The sequence below is a fragment of the Sminthopsis crassicaudata genome, chromosome 2 (genome assembly GCF_048593235.1).
Source record: "Sminthopsis crassicaudata isolate SCR6 chromosome 2, ASM4859323v1, whole genome shotgun sequence".
Classification (NCBI taxonomy): Eukaryota; Metazoa; Chordata; class Mammalia; order Dasyuromorphia; family Dasyuridae; genus Sminthopsis; species Sminthopsis crassicaudata.
Window position 1 is genome coordinate 46,300,794 of NC_133618.1, and position 19,829 is coordinate 46,320,622.

Genomic DNA, 19,829 nt, shown 5'->3' on the forward strand with positions numbered 1-19,829 from the left:
TCAATTTAATCAGACAGCATTTTTTCATATGATTAGATAGTTTTGATTACTTCATCTGAAAACAATTCATTTTTTTTTTTACTTTATCAATTGCAGAATAACTTTTTTATAAATTTGACTCATATCAGAGATGAGGACTTTGTTATGATTTTTAACTATTTCCTTCCATTAACCCTCTCCATTTATTCTATGTCTTATTTCACCCTGTCCCTCCTCAAAAGTGTTTTGCTTCTGACTATTGCCTCCTCCAATCCACCTTCCCTTCTATAAGCACTTTTCTTATCCCTTTCCCTCTTATTTTCCTGTAGGATAAGAAATTTCAGGGCCCAGGTGAATGTGTGTATATTATTCCCTTGTACTCAATTCCAGTGAGAGTAAAGTTCCAGCATTTCCTGCCACTTCCTCCATGTTCCCCTCCACTTAAATAGCTCTTTCTTGTCTCTTTTATGAGATAATTCACCCATTTCTACCTTTCCCTTTTTTCCCAGGACATTCCTCTTTCTCATCCCTTATTTTTATTTGTAAAGATAACATGCCATCATATTCAACTCAGACCTGGTATCTTTCTATATATAGTTTTCTAACTGCCCTAATAATAAGAAAATTCTTAGGAGCTACAAGTATCTTCCCATGTAGAAGTGTAAACAATTTAACCTTATTAAGTCCTTTATGATTTGCTTTTCCTGTTTACCTATTTACCTTTTTATACTTCTCTTAAGTCTTTTTATTTGAATATCAGATTTTTTTGTTCAGTTCTGATTTTTCATCAAGAATGCTTGAAAATCATCTTTTCATTGAATGTCTATTTTTTTCCCCTGATGGATTATATACATAATTTTACAGAATAGCTAATTTTTGTTTGTAATCCTACTTCCTTTGCTCTCTGAAATAATACATTGCAAGTCCTCTGATCCTTTCACATAGAAGCCTCTAAATTTTGTGCTTTTCTGACTATTGCTCCATAATACTTGCATTGTTTCTTTCTGGCTGCTTGCAATATTTTTTTTTTTAACCAGACAGCTCTAGTATTTGGCTATAATATTCCTCTGAGTTATCATTTTGGATCTCAGGAAATAATTGGTGGATTTCTTTCGATTTCTATTTTCCCCTCTAGTTCTAGAATATTAGAGCATTTTTCCTTGATAAGTTCTTGAAAGATATCTAGGCTGTTTTTTTGATCATGGTTTTCAAGTAGTCCAATAACTTCAAAATTTATCTTTCCAGGATCTGTTTTCCAGATCAGTTGTTTTTCTAAAAGGATATTTCACATTGTCTTCTATTTTTTCATTCTTTTGGTTTTATTGTTCCTTTTGTCTCATTGAGTCATTAGCTTCAGTTTGCTCAATTCCAATTTTTAAGGAATTATTTTTTTGACTTAGGTTTTGTACCTCCTTTTCTATTTGGCCAATTCTACTTTTTAAGGCATTTTCCTCATTGGCTTCTTATACCTCCTTTACCATTTGTCCTAGTTTGTTGTTTAAGTTTTTTTTTTTTTTTGTTTGTTTTTTTTTGCTTCTCTTTTACCAAGCTGTTGACTTGTTTTGGGGGGTTTTCTTGCATTGCTCATTGCTCATTTTTCCCCCCAATTTTCCCTCTACTTTCCTAATTTGATTTTCAGGATCCTTTTGGGACTCTTCAATGGTTTGAGATCAATTTGGGTTTTTCTTGGAGGCTTTGGATATTGGAGTTTTGACTTTGTTGTTTTCTGAATGTATGTTTTGGTCTTGTCACCATAACTTTCTGAGGTCACAACTTTTTTTTTCTGTTGTTTGCTCATTTTTCCAGTCTGTTTCTTGATTTTTAACTTTTTGTTATAATGGGGCTCTGCTTCCAGGATGGAGAGTGCAGTGTCACACACTTCAGGGATTTTGTGTAGCTGTTTTCAGAGATACTTCTAGGGACCTGTAAGTTTTCAGTTTTCCCCAGGTGTGTGTGATCCAAGGAGAGATGTTTACTACTCTTCTGATCTGTGAATGACCACAAAGACTCTTTTGGCCCCAGAAGTGTGAAGAACATCTCTGCTTTACTGCAGCCACAAGCTCTGATATGTTAGTGTTATCCCTCATCCTGAGACTGCAACTCAGATCCAAAAATGAACACAGCAAGAGTCCTGCCTCCTATGCCAAAAAAGAGACCCTTGTAATCTCATTCTGACCAGTCTTTTGGCCCCCTTACCATCTGTGGACTGAGAGCTTTGCAAACAGCCACTACATCTGCTGATTCATTCATACCCAAAGCATGCTCCTGGTCTGCACCAGACTGCACTTCATTCTCACCCCAGTACAACAAACCTTTCCTGCCAACCTCCTAAATTAACTGTCTTGGACTGGAAAATTATTTCACCTCATCTTTTTGAGAGTTCTACTGCTCCAGAAATTGTTTTATGGCATTATTTAAAAGTCTTTGAAGGGGTTTGAGGGAGAGCTCAAGCAAGTTCCCTGCCTTCTCTCTGCTGTCTTGGTTCTGCCCCCAAGATACTTGGTTTTAATTAAATTTTCTTATAAAGTCTATAACTGCAATTCTCAATGTCATTAACAAGATTCAAGTCCCAATATGCAAACCTGAGTTTCAAGTAGCTGTCTTAATCTTATTGCCAGTAAAACAAGTAAATTAATTTTCTGTCTGCCTCTTTGGCAAGATTTGAGCTCTATTACTAAATGGGCATATTGCTGAAACTAATAATTTGGAATCAAGGTCCCTTCCATCACTAATTCTACAATTCTTTGAAAATAGTTTCTCATATAATTACTACATTTGTAATTTTTTAAACTGGGTTGTCCATGCTTAGAAGAGGGAAGGAGCAACAGCCTGGGGGGTCTGTCAGTGAAGTCCAACAAAGTCACATAAAAATAGAATGGAAAAAGTAAATTCAAGAGTTGATGTAGAAAGGAAAACTTAATTTGCCAAATAGAAGTATCTCATTGCAGATCATTGACAGGCAAGGATTTGAAATCTGCCCTTGTTAATGGTTCGTCTGATTTGAGCACTTTCCCATAGAGCCTGATCAAAGGATAAAGTTACACAGGGTTGGGAGTTTTTAAATACCACATGTTTCTTAATTGATGGAAGTGGCCATTGAGCATCAGAGTTAGATAGCCATGATTTCAAAAGTAGACCAATTATAGGTTAAAAACAAGATAAACAGCCCAAAAGTTGGACTCATATCGATAAGACCTCTAGGGTATTGAGTAAGTACTCAGCAAAGGATTTTAAGAAGACAATAGGCAAGAATGGTGTTGGGGGGCGGGGGGAAGAAAGTTTAACTTACACTCCAAACCTACAGGGGAAGTATTCCTGCTGATGACATGGCAGACCCAGCAAAGTTTTGAGCAATAAGAATACTAGGCCTATCTAGTTAGTCCTTGTTATGATGTCATCAGTGTAAACCACATAAATGGTAAAACAGCCTGGCTTTCTTCTTTCTCCTTTCTGATGAAAATAAATATGGGACATACAGTTTAATTAAGGGAGAATCATTCTATTTATAGCAAATGGTGCCTTCCATAAGATGATGGAGGGCTTTATTTGCTGACCCAATATCATTGGGATTTATGGAGAAGGGGAATGACAGAAATTCCAGTGGTTCTCTCTGAGATCAAGTACAAAATCCTCTGCTCAGCACTAAAGAGTTTCACCACCTGACCATAGCCCCTATTTCCTGCCTTCTTTATGGTTACTCTCCATCTAACCAAGGCTACAGTCAATCTGGCTTTCATTATCTCCTCTCTCTTTGCATGGTCTACCCTCAAGGATAGACACCCACACACACACCTCACTTGTGCCTCCAAAGTTTCCTTTCAATCCTGGCTTAGGAAGCAACCAGCACCTTTCCCCTCCAGTATACCTTTTATCAATATTGCATGTACCTTAATAATATTATAATACTGACATAGCACTTTAACGTTTGCAAGGCACTTTACAAATAATTCCTTTGATATCAGTGACAAGCTGAAGAGGTAGGCAGATTCCCCATTTAACAGAAGAGGAAACCATGATGGACAGATTATGGAACTTGTTCAGAATCATAGTATCTCAAGTCAGTTTGAGGGCAGGTCTTCCCGAATGCAGGTCCATCGTTGCCCTATGTCATCTCCCCCAGCTAAATTAAGATTTTGAGGGCAGGGTCTTTTTCACTATTGTCTTTATGTCCTTAGGATCTATTACAATAAATATTTGTAAATATTTGCTGATTGAGATTGATTGATTGGATCTTGTAGGCAGGAAGTAGGGACCCCAGAATTTCACCCTAGTGTCTATCAGTCTAGCACAGAGTTCCACTTAAAAATATTGGGTTTTTTTTTTAAAGGTATAGTTTTATACAAATAATTGAGTAGATCAAGTATAGCAAGTTCATTCACTTGCTGACCAACTATAACCACCATGCCATGAGGCTTGGAATTGGCCATGTTTGCATTCTACTCACAAGAGCAGCAAGTATTTTCAACATAATAATTGTTATCCTTTTCAATATTTTGTAGATGAACAAATATGTGAGAGAATAATCCCAACAGAACTACAGATTCATATTCCATTCCTGGCTATAACTGACCTGTCCTGTGTATTCTCTTTTTCTACTATCTTGACCTGAAGTCAATTTTTAATTAGTTAATTTTCTACCATGAACAATGTTCATTACAAAGATTTCTCTCTCCATCTTCACTATATAAATACTTGATTCCTTGAATCAACACATTCTTACTTTCAGAAAATAAACACATGGGATCATTTTAATTTAGTACCTGGGGGAAGGGAGGGTATTAGTCTAAAAAAGAAAATATAATAGTTAGCTTAAAGTGTCTTGGGGCCACTATGTAAAAGAATAATTCAGCTTGTTCTCTTTGGCTCCAGAGTATAGAAGTAGGAACATTTGGGGGGAAGCTAAAAAACAAAGAAGGCTCAATGCCAGGGAAAATTTCCTGATACTCGAAGCTCACAGAGAGTTCCCTCTCACTAGCAGATTATTGCTGTGCAGATATGGATTAGATTAGATGAATTCTGAAGTCTTTTCCAAACATCAGATTATTGTGATCTTCTCTGTCTTTCTTACTTTTGTTCTTCCTTCCTTCCTTTCTTTCTTCTATTTTCCTTCCTTCCTTCCAAGAGATCTCCCTATCTTCCCCAGGTTGGAAGTATAGCAATAGCTGATGGACCTTGAATATTTGTCCTATTTATTCCATTTCCAGCCTGGGCCAATTTGAACTTCCATAGGCAGTCTGAAGATTCTTGGAAGTTCATCATATTGTTGGCTAGCTTTAGTGGGAATACCCAAACAGCTTTATCCCTACTGCAGCTCAGACTTCCTGAACTTCAGAGACCCACCCTCCTAAACTTTCCTGAATAGCAAGAATTATAGGTATACACCAGCACATCCAGAGTCTACAGTTGTTTTTGGAAGTATGGTTAGGCTACATCATCTGTATTAACAAACAACTACAGCAATTCATCCACCACCAAGTCAGCAAATAAAATAAAGAGCAGTTAGGATTTCCTCCATAATTGCTGGTATTAATGGCAATAATGGGGCTGAGATGGCAGCTGTAAATCTTAAGAGGGCAAGTGATGGAGTTGTGAACAGGAAAGCAGGCTGAGTACTTGTCTTCCATGAATAAGATGACTGTCTCTTTTGAAGTTTACAAGACATTTTCTTAAGAACAATCTTATTGTCCCCATTTTATAGATAATGGAATAGAGGCTCAGAAAACTTATTTGTCTGTAGTCATATAGTTAATATCATAAATAAGCCTCAAATCCAAGTCTTCTGGGTCTTTTCACTATACCAATCTTTCAAGCCAGTTGTTTCTTGCCTTCAAAATATTCTGTACATTAAAGCATCTATCCTGTTTCAAAGACTTCCCTTCACTCCAGAAAGATTTTTATACTTTTCTCAGCAATTAACTCCAGTGGTGTTTAATAATGATAGATCATTTATTTCATAGGCAAGTTCTGATTTGCATACATGAGCTAAATGGTTTTTTGTTTGGATTTTCTTCCCCAGCCAATATTTGGCTAGAGAGCATCCCAGTGCACATCTATTAAAGGTCTCCTAAGGGGAGTTAGAAAATAAGCTTTTATTAATTGTCTCCTATATGCTGAGCACTGTGCTAAGTCCTGGGGATATTAAGAAGGGTAAAAGACAATACTTGTTCTCAAGGAAGTCACAATCTAATGGGGGAGACAATATACCAAAAACTCTGTCCAAACAAGCTATGGGCAGGGCAAATCAACAACAAGGGGAGATTAAAAATGGACCTTGAGAAGTAGGATTCTTATTGGTTTGTTTTTCTTTCCAATCATCTCTTCCTTGAGATATTCATGTTAATTAATGAGATAATATTTGTGAAGCACTTTGCAGTCCTTAGTACTATGTAAATATTAATAATTATTAACAATTAATGCTTATAGTTTTTAATTAACAATTAATAATTATCATTTTTGAAGCTAAATGGTGTGATAGATACAGCACCAAGCCTGGAGCCAAGATCTGGGTTCAAATCCAGCCTCAGACACTTCCTAGCTGTGTTACCCTGGGCTTAATCCTGTTTGCCTCAGTTGCTTCATCTGTCAAAGGAAGGAAAATGGCAAATTACTCTAGTATCTTTGCCCCAAATAGGAGCACAAAGAATAGACATGACTGAAACGAATGAACAACAAAAAGTCTTTTTAGAACTGGAAAGGACCTTGAAGATCACTTAATCTAACTCTCAACTGATTTGACTTTACTTTTCATTCTTCTAAGGTTAACTGAAAATGAGCTTTGCAATACAAACCAATTTATTGCGATTTTACTGAATTGTTCCAAGTTACCAGTTCAGGAATTCTTATATTTTACCCTTGTAATATAGAACCAGTCTCATGGACTAATGATTTTTTGGCACTAGATGGCAGTGTTGACTGAATCCACACCCTGAAATATAAAATTCTGTTCTCCACAAATAGTTTCAGGATCTAGATATTATTAGAATGACATTAGGAAATATCCCTTAAAACCTATTCATAGTACCCTTCTAGTTTTGGCTTCAGCTAAGGAAAGCTTGATGAATAGCCCCACAAAAACTATAAAATTTCTCTTTGTCCTACCTAATCTAACCCATACTATTCCAGTCAAGCTACAGTAAAGAGAAATAATAAGTTCTCTCTGCCGGCTAGAGTTCTTATTCTCTAGATTTTTCACATGGCTGATCCAACACAAATTCTCTTTAAGGCTTAGTTCCCCAGTCATCCCTAGCCCATTCAGCTGCACCATAATGTCCTCACTATCATTAATATCCCTGTGGTTATTACTCATAATTTTTAAGGAGCCCAAAACAAAGGCTGTGATTTCATCTTTCTCTTATTGTGTATTCTTGGCCAGTGCCCTGATCTTTTTCTTTTGATAAAAGAAATGTCTTTTTTAAAACCATTCTCTTTCAGACAATCACAAAAATTATAGATGAAGAAACAAGGACTGAATAGAAGTAAAAGCTGGATTTCGATTTTGTTTTTCTTAAGTTGTAGAAACATTTCAGCTTAGTGTTTCTATATATTAACATATTAATATATAGAATATACTAATCTATAATCAAATATATTAATCTATAATCAAAATCTATAATCAAAAATTTGATTATAGAAAAAGAGCATTAGACTTGGAGCCCAGAAGATACTGGTCTGAAATCTATGTTTACTAGCTATGTAAACTCAGGTAAGTCACATACTATCTGAGCTTGTTTATTCATCTAAAAAAATCAGGATGATAATTCTTGCCCTACTGATCTCACATTTGTGGGAAGACTCTTTTGTACATTTTAAAGCACTACATAAAAGTTAGTCATTATTGCTCCTTCCTTTCAGGATGAGGGGCCTCTGCTCAATATCTTCTCACATATGTTATAATCAACATCTGGAGCCAGCAAATTTCAATATTAATTGGCTAATATCTTAACCAAAATATATAACCAAAATGGTAATCAAAATAACCAGTTAAAAAACTAAACAACATGGGAGAAAGATCCTTCAACTAATGGTAGTGTTTGTCAATGGCTGACCTTGGTGTAACTTGACCAAACAAGAGACTTCCCAAATACATACGGGACACTGGTCAATCAGTAGATTCCATCATTAAGGTGATATTATGCTAGCTTAAGATAAGATCTCAAATACAACATCTTTGGATTGGTGGGGAACTAAAGTGGATGGGCTAGAGAAGGCAGAGGGAGAGGAATCTAAGATAGTTCAGGAAGAAAAACAGAAGAGGGCACTAATGAGTCATGAATGACTCAGGATAAAAGGTAAGCCAATAATGGCCCTTCAGCATGGAAACAGGGTTTTAAGGAAGAATTTAGAGCCGAAAGGGACCTTACAGATCATCTAGGATAAGAATTTTTAACCTGGAATGCACGGATAGATTTCAGGAAGTCTGTGAACTTATATGGTGGAGAAAATACCTACTAGTAATTTATCATTTCTTTCCATTATGAATGGAGAGGACAAATATTATTCTGAAAGGGGTCCATAGATTCCCCAGGTGGCCAAATGGATCCGATTAGGACACAAAAAAGTTTAAGAACTGTTAGGATTACCAGGTGAGAACTCAGGTTGTCTGGACAGTGACAAGGTGAGAACTCAGGTCGACTTGACAGCTCTCTGGCTCAGACCTTTGGTTCAGGCCTTTAAAGGGAGTTTACACCTTAGGAATTCTAGGAGGAGCAATCTCATTGGTTGAAGTAATGTTTCCCAGAAGCCCTTGCCCCGTTATCCCACGCCCATTCTCTGGGAGGATAAAAGAAGGGCAGCACTGGGTCTGAGAGAATCGACTCTGGGATAAAGTCTTGATGCCAGGCAGGCTGAAAGGACACCAGTCTGATTTGAGAAAGGACAAGAGTTGGAGGAAATTCAGAGCTCCCAAGAAACCTGTGCACAGAGGAAAAGATTTTACAGATCTCCTCCCAGAGAAGGATTATAATTGAGCAGACGACCAGACCCTCACAATTCAAGAACTTTACAAAGAACTCCTGATCTAGAAAAACTCCCATTACACAAATGCAAAAACTGAGGCAGAAAGAGAAGTGATTGAAATAAATAACATCATATTTTAAAAGTCAGATCTTCCAAATTAAACCAACTTTTTTGGAACTTTCTTACTTTGTGTCAACCTAGATATGTATTAGACTTTAGATGACCAAAGCAAGCAAAAATTTTTGTCAAATGAAAGGAAAATCAAAAGTTATCCTATAGCAATAAAATTAATTCTCTTCCAATATGGTAGAAATTTCCATAGTCATCTGTCTTCTCCCTAAAACACAGTCATCTAACATTTGAGAAATAGTATCGTAGGATCCTTGCCTTGTGCTATAATTCAAACTAATTGATGATCACAATGGTATCATTAACCCCTGCCTCTCCACCCTAAAATTACCAAGAATGACCCAGAAATTGTCCTTGACTGATTGCATGTGGCTTATGCTAAGTTGGGTTAGTTTGAAACCCAAACACTAATGACATTCTGAGATCAGACACTGCAGGAATATAATGTCCGTATCAAAGGCAGACTATAACCACTGGTGCTACGTGAAGTGATGGCGGGTCTTTGGTAGGAAGAGAGAAGAAAATTACTTCAGATTCTCTGAATTCTTTTGTTTTCCCTGAGACATTCAGTAAGACTGGGCTAGGAATTAAGATCTAAATTTCACTTCTACTACCCACTTTCGGTTACAATTCTGGCCTCTGTGATCTTAGAGCTCTATAAAATGTCCATACTTCTACTTTTTTCATCTATAAAACAAGACTGGTCTGACCAAAGTAATTGACAACAGACTGCCAAAAATATTTCCCCCATAACTTAAGAGCCTTCATTTATTGTAATGGAGTTTGTTAGGCAGAGGCGAACAGATTTTCTCTAAGTTAAACACCTCCAGTGCCCTTTGATCAGTCTTCATATATCATAAACTCAAAAGTCCTTCAGATTTGTAGTCACCCTTTTCTGGATGCTCCTTATTTATCAAAACCCTTCTTAAAATCGTGCCACTCAAAAATAAACAGTATTTCTAATAAAACACTAGGAAAAACAATCTCCCAGTGCCAGGCATTCTATATCTCCTAATGAATTTTAAAATCATATTAGCTTTTTTGGCTGCCACATTCACACTATTGATTTATATTGAATTTGATGTCCACTAAAATCCTCAGGTGTTTTTCAAATAAATTCCAATCTGTCAAGCCTTAATTTTAAATCATTCCTACCATGTACTTCCTTCCCTCCTATTCATAAACTGCTGAACAATGTTGGAGTAAATCATGAAACCATGCTGAATGATCCACCACAAATTTATGTTACTACTTTATCTCACCTGGGACACCTCACTGAAGCAAGGCAAATTTTTTATACCTTTACTAATCCCATAAACCACACAGATTTTTCCAAAAATTTTAATTCCTCTTTAAACCTCCTATAATTCGTCCTCCTCTTCCTCCTGCCTTCTCAAACTGAGAACCTTACTTTCCCTCATATTTCACTAAAAACATTAAAGCTATTCTCTGAAGGCTCCATCTTCTTCCCACCTACTCAACTCACATCACTCAGATGTCTTCTGACATTTTCTCCTCTTTACCCTTGTCTGACATAATGAGAGGGTCCTTCTTGCAAGAATGACCTCTCTACATTCTCCTTTTTTAGAAAAACAAGTCATTTGTTTTTAACGTTCATTTCTGAGTTCTGAATTTTCTCCTGCCTTCCTCCCACCACTTTTCCATTTATTGAGAAGGCAAGAGATGTGATATCAATTATATGTGATGAACTGAAGGTGAGTGAAGCAAGGAGAACCAGGAGAACATTGTACACAGCAACAGCAAGATTATGTGATAATCCACTTAGACTTGGCTCTTCTCAGCAATTCAGTGACCCTAAGCAATTCCAATAAACTTTGGATCCAGAGAGAGAATCATGGAGATTGAATGCAGATTGAAGCATATTATTAATTAATTATTAATTAATATAATATTCATGTTATATATTATTTTCACCTTTTTTCTTCAGTTTTTCTTCCAGTTTTTTTTTCCTTTTGTTGTGATTTTTCTTTCCCAACATGACTCATAGGAAAATGTTAAAAATTAATGTACATTCTAAAAAAAAATTTTTTTTAATTACACATATGAAATTATATGAAACATTTCCATATTAGCCATGTTGGGGGGGGGGAATGACAAGAAAAACAAAATAGGAGGGAAAGAGTGTTTAATTCTGAATTCTGACTCCATTAATTCTCTCTAGAGATGAATAGTATTTTTTCAACCTAAGTTACTAACAGTTTCTTAATTATCACAACTAATGGTCTTTTCTCAATTTTCATCTTTCTCTGTAGCCACTGACCTCTTCTAGACACTCTCCTTTCCAGGTTTTTGTGACATTACTGCATCCTAATTTTTATCCTATCTATCTGATTATTCTCAGTTTCACTTTCTTGATCTTCATCCAGATCATACCAACTAACTCTGAGTGTCCTACAGTCCTCTGTCCTGGGCCGTCTTCTCCCTCAGTATTTCCTTTGGTGATCATCAGCCATCATAACCAATGATTTCTCAGATTGCCTCATCCATTCTCCACCTCTCTCCTACCCTTCACTCACATTTCCAACTGCCTATTAACTATCTCAAACTATATAGCTGATAGACATCTTAAAATTATCATTTACAAAATGAACAGATTAACCTCTTCCCCCCCCAAAGCCCTCCACTCTTCCTAACTAACCTGTTAGTGTGGGAGCTTCCTAGTCATCATCCTCCTAATCACCAGATGACCTAATATCGTCCTTAAATTCTCACTATCTTCACATCTTTTATGTGATTTCCTTCCTCTGATACTGCTACCAGCCTTTTGCAGGCCTTTATCACCTCTCCTAGACTAATAGGAGAATTAGACATTAGCCTAATAGTTGGTCTCCCTGCTTCAAGTCTCTCCCTGCTCCATTCCATCCTTCATTCAGTAGTCAAGGATCTCTTTCAAAAGCAGTTTTGACCATCTTATCCTTTTATAAACTCCGGGATCACATATACAATCCTGTTTGTAATTCAAAGCTCATATAACTCCTTCCTACATTTCCTGTTTTTTTTGCATCTTTATACCCTATAAAACTCCTTGATGTTCCTCACAGAAGCCACTCCAGGTCCTGACTGCATTCTCACTGGGTGACCCTCTACTACTACTGGGATACCCTCTTTCCTAAGTTCTTTGTCCTGACTTCCTTGACTCCCTTCAAGACCCAGAGAAAATTCTATCTTCTGTAAGAAGCCTTTCTCAATTCCCCTTAACACTAGCATCTTCCCTGTTAATTATCTCCAATTATCTATATATCTCTTACTTGCATCCTGACTTTGATTTCCTTGAGAACAGGAACTGTCTCTTCCCATTCTTTGTATTTTTTTTTGTATCCCCATGCTTAGCACAATGCCTCACACATAATGCTTAAATGTGTGAATTTATATATGTGATATTGATATTTAGTCACGCAGTCCATAAATTGCACTTAGGAGATTGATTTTTTTTGACCCCAAGTGTAAGCCTTTGCATCTCTCCCTATTAATTTTCATGTTCTTGGATCTGGGACCCAGCACTCAATCTAGTGTGTCTGCTCTCCCTCCTAACATAGGTTAAGCTGGAAACTTGATAAATATACCTTTACATGGAGTCAAAGGTAGATCTTTGGATTAATGCATTAGAGATCTTCCAAGCCTACAGTCATCTATGAATAGTTTTTCTTTTGTTCTGGTTATTAAGCCAGTTTCAAAAAAATCCTATAGACTATCATCTGGCCCACATCTCTCCATAAAAGGCGCAATGCACGTTATGAAATGTTTTGCTAAAGATGAGGTAAACTTTATCTGGATCACTATTATCGGTATAGGTATAGGTATATATAGGTATAGAAGTGGAAAGGACGTTAAGAGTCCAGATCCCTTATTTTATAGGTATGACTTATCCAAATTCACACAATATAGGTCTGAAGTAAGCTTTGAAACCAGGTCCTCTGACTCCAGTGCCAGCTCTCTTTCCATTGTCCTACTTTGTCTTCCATTTCCCTGATCTACCTGACCCTTTCAAAAAAGATCATTGGGCTGAATGAAATCATATTAACTCTTTGTGATCATTACTTCCTTTTTTAAGATATTCATTAATTATCCCTCAGATATACTCTAGAACCAAAGTCAAGCCAGTGGCCCATTTTTTATGGATTCCACTCTTTTCAGAGAGGAGAGGGGGAGACAAAAGCAAAGAGAGAGGGAAGGAAAAGGGAAAGAGAGAAAGAGACAGAGATGGAGAGGGAGTGAGAGACAGACAGAGAGACACAGATAGACACATTTTGTCCTTTTCTAGTTCTACAATTCTGTGATTCATCACCAATACTTTCTGTATTTTAACATATACTTTTAGTCTGGTGGTCTGAATTCATGAAGGGCAGCTAGGTGCCCTCTTATCTCCCTACTCAATTCCTTGTGATTCTCTCATTCGTATTTTTCAGATTATTTTTCTTCCCAGAAGAGGGTAGGGGCAACAAAATAACAAGTCGAATAAAGTTCCACTTTCTCTGGCATCCATCACTATTGTCATTGCCAACCAAAACAGGGAGCCTAAATCCCCTCTTTTCTCCAACATTGCTTAAGTGTATTTTTTTTAATTGTCTTTGACTTTGCTCTTGAGCCCAAGTCATTCTGAGGTTTATCACTTCTGCTCTGAATTTAAATAATTTCTGGGAAATTCCTTTCTCTTAGTTTTTGAACAAATTGGTCTAGACAACCAAAGGAATTGGACTTTTTTTATAGTACTTCATATATTGGGATAGTTTGCATTTGTGTCATGGGCCAGACAGACACGATTGGAAGCCAGAGAGGATAATCCATTAAAGTTCCTAATCTTATTCTCACAGGACCATGACATACTTTCATATTCCTCCTCTGTTACCTGCCATTGCTTCCATCTTTTTTATTTCTTTTAAACAAACCTGCATGGCTCATTTGAGTTCCCTGTATATCTACATTGGTCTCCTTAGACTTTCCCTTTTCGTCTTCATTGAAATCTTTTCTCTGTGTCTTCATAATTTCATCCTTGAGAACTTCCCATTCTACTTGGGCTACCTTGTAAGCATTTTAGCCCCTGTGGACCATTTTATTCTGTGAACCCTCTGAAATCTACTTTCCCCAAATTGAAGGAGCATGTCAACCAAAATTCACTGAGCTTTTCTCTTTTACTTTACCACAAGTTCTAAATTGGAGTGCTCACTTCTACTCACGGAATTTCCCGCATCCTTTCCACCCCAAGACCTAGACTTTTGTTGTGATGCCCCTTATAATAGCACTTCCCATTGTTGCTTTCTCCACTTTCTGCAAGAAGCAAACATAGGCTCACAGAACTATAGATTAGTGCTGGACAATACATCAGAGACCAAATGGTCCAACCTTCCTACTTAACAGAAGAGGAAACCTGGGGGCTAGAAAAGAGGCTAGGAACACAGGTCCTCTCATTCCAAATCTAACACACTTTCTATTGTGCTATCAACCTATTATTAAATTATTTTGCCATATCTCTACATTGTGATATATCTTAAATCTCTCAAGGAACATATTTACTGCAACAATACTGTTTTAGGGACATTTCCTCCCTTTCTCTGTCCTTTTTTTTAATTTATTTTTTTGGTGAGGCAAATTGAGGTTGTGACTTGCCGAGGATCACAGAGTTTGTGTTGGCTGAATTTGAATTTGGGTCCTCTTGACTAACTGCACCATGTAGCTGCCCTATTCTATGTCCTCTTCAAGAGCCAAGTTTGAAATCAATGATTTATGTGACCTTGAATCAAATTAATTTCTGTTTTGAGGTGAAGCTATGACTAAGTTTTCTTTAGTGAGATAAACAGCTCCAGCTGTCGGGTTACCTTTCTGCCATCTTCCTTCTAAAAATTACCTTTAGGGGAGGAGGCTACAGACATTCTGCTGGTCTCCTGGGATCTCCTGATTCTCCGTGTTGGGACAAGCACTACTAATTCTATCAGGTGGTAAGCAGAGCTCCAGGAAAATGTGAATGATGTTCTACATTGGCTATCACGTCAGATATGACCTTTCTCAAAATGGTTCCTATTAATCCACGTAAGCCATGCCTCATTTTATCCCTCCACCCAGAGGATAAACATAACTCCTCAGCTAAAAGCCCTGCATGAAGCTGCCATGCTTTCTGGGCCAAACTCCCAAATGGGCAATGCTTTCATTGGCAGGCAGGGATCATGGGCTTGACTTTGGACAATCTGTATGTGACAAATCTTTTCCAAAGTCTTTAAGGCGCCGTTGTAAGGGGCCCCCTTGCAAGCAGATGTTCACAGTTTTCTTTAGACGCACCTGGACAGTCCAAGAGCTGACACCTCTGCTGGACTGGCAAAGACATAAACTGCTGTCAGCACCTTCCAGTCAAGAACTGCCCCATCACCAGAGAGGAAGATACAAAGAAATTAGCGCCCAGAAAGCCTGACAGAATTAGTGCTTGTCTCTTTCTCAACTCAGAGATGGAGACCTGTGGGCCTCAGGTTTTCCACCCTGACAACGTGGGCACTGGCTCTCATAGATTGCAAGTGCAAGTAAGTTTTTGAAAATGTCTTTGAATACTTGACATGATGAGGTTAAAAGAGGGTCCACAGAGAAATGATTTTTATGTTTTATGTAGCCCTATGGAGACTTTTCCTGGATTTAACAAGAGAAGTACTTGCTTACTTTAGGATATGGATTCTATGAGCACTGTTACCCAGAAATGACACAATTCTCCAAGATAAAACGATCCACTGCTGTAACACAGGAAGGAGAACAGAACTAGGGCTTCGAAACATCATAAGCAGCAATATCCCATGATTCCCATCAATTAGGAAAATGAAGGTTTAACTATTTTCCTAAACAGCCCGGACCCAAAAATCCTTTAACAAGTCAAGCTCAGTCGGTTTACATGATTTGCAATGTCAATAAAAAGTGACCTCCAGAGACTTTCACTGTTCTGGGGTTAACCAACCAGACTAATAATGCATGTGGATATTCTTGGGATTATACTGAATCCTGTGCAAAATATTGGGTATTGTTATTACTGCAATGTCCCATCTGGCAGTAACTTCACCACATGGTGGGAGATGATGGATAATAGTCTTCCATTAGTATCCTAGAGATGAGGAGAGGCAGAGAAAGGCCCCTTTGTGAAAAAGACACCAGCTCAACTGTTGCTCAGCTATTAGCTGTGACTCCTTGTCATCTACCCTTCATCTATAAAAGGGGGAGTATAATGGCACCTCCCTTTCAAGTTTGTCATGAGGATAAAATTTGTACAGCATCTTTGCATATCTTAAGGCACTATGTCAATGTGCTTTTTGAGTTTTTAAAAAATCATCCTTTATAAAACCCTCCTCACAAGAACCTAAAGAGGCAGGTAGTCAATAGATAATCCTCGGTTACCTTATTAGAATGGGAACCCTTTGACTTAACAGATGCCTTGGTAACTTAGCCACCTTTACAAGGTGGTGTTCAGCAATCCGCAATGCAGTGACGCCGGTCTTCGGCCTTCCCGTTCCATGAATGACACTCCTCAGCTCAAGCAGCTTTTCTCTGGCCTCCCTCACACCTGGAAGCCATATATACCAATTCCCTTTGGATGCTATAGCTGAACATCTGTGTTTCCCCAGCCCCCTTTGCCCCACCCCTCAATTAGAAGAGGCCATACTTCAGAGAAAGCATCTTAGGAGAAAGTTCAGAGCCCAACCCACCAACCTTCAACAGTCCGACCTTTACGCCATTGGTTTTTGAAACCCTACCCAAGCAAAAAGACTCTGCAAGTCTGACGTGGATACTGCAGAGCCATTATTCTCAATGAAACATGCTAGTTTGCCCACCCTAGTTTAACACCAAATTCTTGCTTTGAAACAAAAAACCCTGGTATGTATACTGATGTGAGGCCAGAAATGTCTGGAGGGGGCAGGAGCAGCTGACCCTGAGCTCTGGGAGCCCAAGGAGTGACTCAGGCCTGCTTCCCAGAATGGCGAGGTGAGCGGGGCACCCACCCTCTTCCCAGAAGGGGCAGTAAATGATTCCATTGACTTCCACACCAATACAACCTGCAGCTGCTGATTATTTATTGCACAAGAGATCAGCGTTACTGAGGCAGGAGGGGTATTACAAAATGAGCTGGTGACCAGCCCGCTGCTACAGAAGGAGGATTTTTTTTTACAGACACTTCATTTATATACACATATATACACGCATACAAGCACACGCACGCAGGTGCGTACACACACACACACACACACACACACACACACACACACATCCCTAAAACTGACACCTCATGGCCAAGGCGGGGAGCCCCAGCAGCGGCAGCCTGCGGGATCAAAGGGGGTTGCAGTACAACACAGCAAACAAGTGAGAAAACAAGGGCTGGTCCCCCCTCCCAAGCTAGGCGTCATTCGAAGGAAGACACGACACACATCATCACAGAGCTGCCGGGCTCAGGTCCCCACAAGGGGAACAAGCCAGGAAGCAGCTGCCAAAGAACCCTTTAAAGCTAGAACCCTATGGCACAGGGCAGGGTGGGCAAGGAGCAGCTGGAAGAGGCATCTGGGGGCTCCGGGAGTTAAGGAGGCCTTCGGAGCAGCATGTTCAGATACAAGGAACAAAACGAGAAGCAGAATCCTCGGGCATCAGGAGCCTTTGGGGACCAAGGAGGCAAAAGGGGAAAGGGAAATGTGGGTCCAGATGTTGGGGCAAAAGGTACCACTTCCTATCTTCCTTTCTGGCACATTGAGGAAGGAGCTTTGTTTGGTGGGGGCAAAAAGAATGAAGACCATCCTCGCCATCCAAATCTGCCACTCCCCATAGCACTCCCTAACAGGAGATAATGGGGCACACTGAAGAGCTGGGGAAGGGCCCCTAGGTGTCAGGCTTCACTCATGGAAGCCCCTGCACAGGCAGATGCCCAAGGACCCGGGGTGGGGGGAGGGAAGCTGAACGAGCCGGTGGGCATCTCTCCAGCCGAGCTGGGCCCGGACCCAGGGGAGCTTTTAGGGAATTGGCCACCCCTAGTCTCGGCAGTCCTCTTAAGGCCAGAACCAGACTCAGAAGACCTTGACCTATGTTCCTGAGAGGGAGGAGGGGAGAACTTGAGCCCTAGAGGCCTGGTTCCCCAAAAGTCCCAGCCAAACCCAGAGCTAGGGCTCTATGGAGCAACAGCAGCATCACACCAAAAGGAACAAACAAAAACCCACAATATGTTAATCAGGAATGACCTCTGCAGTGGCCTCCCCTCCTCCTCCACCCTAGGGAGCTGGAGTGCTGAGTATGGCCACCCAAGCCCCTGCGGGACTCATACGGAGGTGGGGGGACAGGCCCAGCCTGACCCACAGGCTCTATTCCAAATCCCTCACTCTCACATTCAATTTAATTGAATCACTAAAAAAATTTAAAACTTCTATTTCAAACATCAAAATTTCTCCTATTGGGAAAGGCAAAGGAAACCCCCCAACCTATCCCTTTCATCACCTCTTCTTCTGATCAATTGCTTGGTCCAGCGACAATAGGGATTCCTCCCCCACCTGCACAAATGGGATTCTCCAGCACTGGAAAAAGTGGGAACACCTTCACTGAGGAGATTCTGGCCCTCTGGGGCCCTCACACATGCGCACACACATGCACACGCGCACATCCACTGTGAGAAGAGGGGCAATGGGTAACCCCAGGTGCCATTCCAATCTCCCAGTAGCTGGCTGCCGAGAGTGGGGAACAGGAGCTCAGGCATGAGGGCCTGGAAAATCTGCCAATGCTAGGAGAGTTAGAGATCCTCACCACACCCCCTGCCGGGGACCTCCTGAGTGTCAAATGTCCTGCTGCCACAAGGACAGGACCTAGTGACTGCCCAGCCATGGCAGGAAACTCAAGAGGGGGCTGCTCTTCATCACTCTTGTCCAAAACCTTCTGTCTCCTCAATAGCATAGAGTAGCTTCTCTTTCAGCTGTTCATAACTCTTGTAGGGGGGAAGATCCAGACGGTTGAAGCTGGCAAGAAAAAAGGAACAATGCTGTCAGTGAAAATCCAGGGGCCTTGGACTCTCCCCTTGGAGGCCGCCCACTCAAAGCGGAGGACAGATCAGACAGACCACACTTGAGCACTTTGGGCTCATCTTTCTGGGCCAGTCTACAGCCCACTGCTTGCTTTCAGAAAGGGGTACAGGAACAGAACAGGGGGAACCCCCAATCAAGTATACGCCTCAAGCCCATCTTGTCGGGGTGTTCCATGTTCCCCTGGCACCTTCTCCAAAGAAGCAGACTTACCAGGTGTGGCTCCGAGGCAGCCAGGTCTCCTTGCCCACCTTATCAATGCAGAACTTCTGGGGTCCATTGCTGCCTAGTGGCCATGATAAAAACACAGGTTTTAGTGACATAGAAAACTGCCCCAGCCCCATTCATGGCAGTTCCAATATTTCTAAGCAACTGAGGCCATGACCATCCTAGTATCACTGTACCTGAGCCTATGGAACTCTGGGATTCCCCAGCTTCTGAGCCTATGAGCTATCATCTTTGGTCCCCCCTCTCCTTGTCTGGTCCCCACACCGCAGGGGCTAAAATACCAACCGATGAGTTCAGCAAATCCTCCCACAGGCAGGCGGCAGGTGCCGGTGACAAACTGCAGGAGGCGGATCCTTTTCTCGTTGTCCATTTCCTTTACTACCTGAAACCCAAAAAGAATGGAGTCCAATCAGACAAGATGCTGGGCCCCAGAAACTCCATCCTAAGCAACAACCCAATGAAACAGCCAAAGTGAAAAAGAGTTAGAGAGATCCTTTTCTCTGC

The 19,829-nt window shown here is 39.9% G+C and overlaps 1 protein-coding gene across 3 annotated transcripts in view; it reads right to left on the reverse strand.

Annotated features, from left to right (window-relative positions):
* Nucleotides 1-17,103: 17,103 nt before the first annotated feature.
* WWP2 (WW domain containing E3 ubiquitin protein ligase 2) overlaps nt 17,104-19,829 on the reverse strand; it is a 121,886-nt gene continuing 119,160 nt past the window's right edge. For all 3 annotated transcript variants that reach the window (XM_074286091.1, XM_074286092.1, XM_074286093.1), the window contains 3 exons: nt 19,611-19,707; nt 19,311-19,383; nt 17,104-19,034 (listed from right to left, as the gene is read on the reverse strand). In XM_074286091.1, the coding sequence (XP_074142192.1) occupies nt 18,935-19,034; nt 19,311-19,383; nt 19,611-19,707 (270 nt within the window). In that variant the 3' untranslated portion in view covers nt 17,104-18,934. The remainder of the gene's footprint in view (nt 19,035-19,310; nt 19,384-19,610; nt 19,708-19,829) is intronic.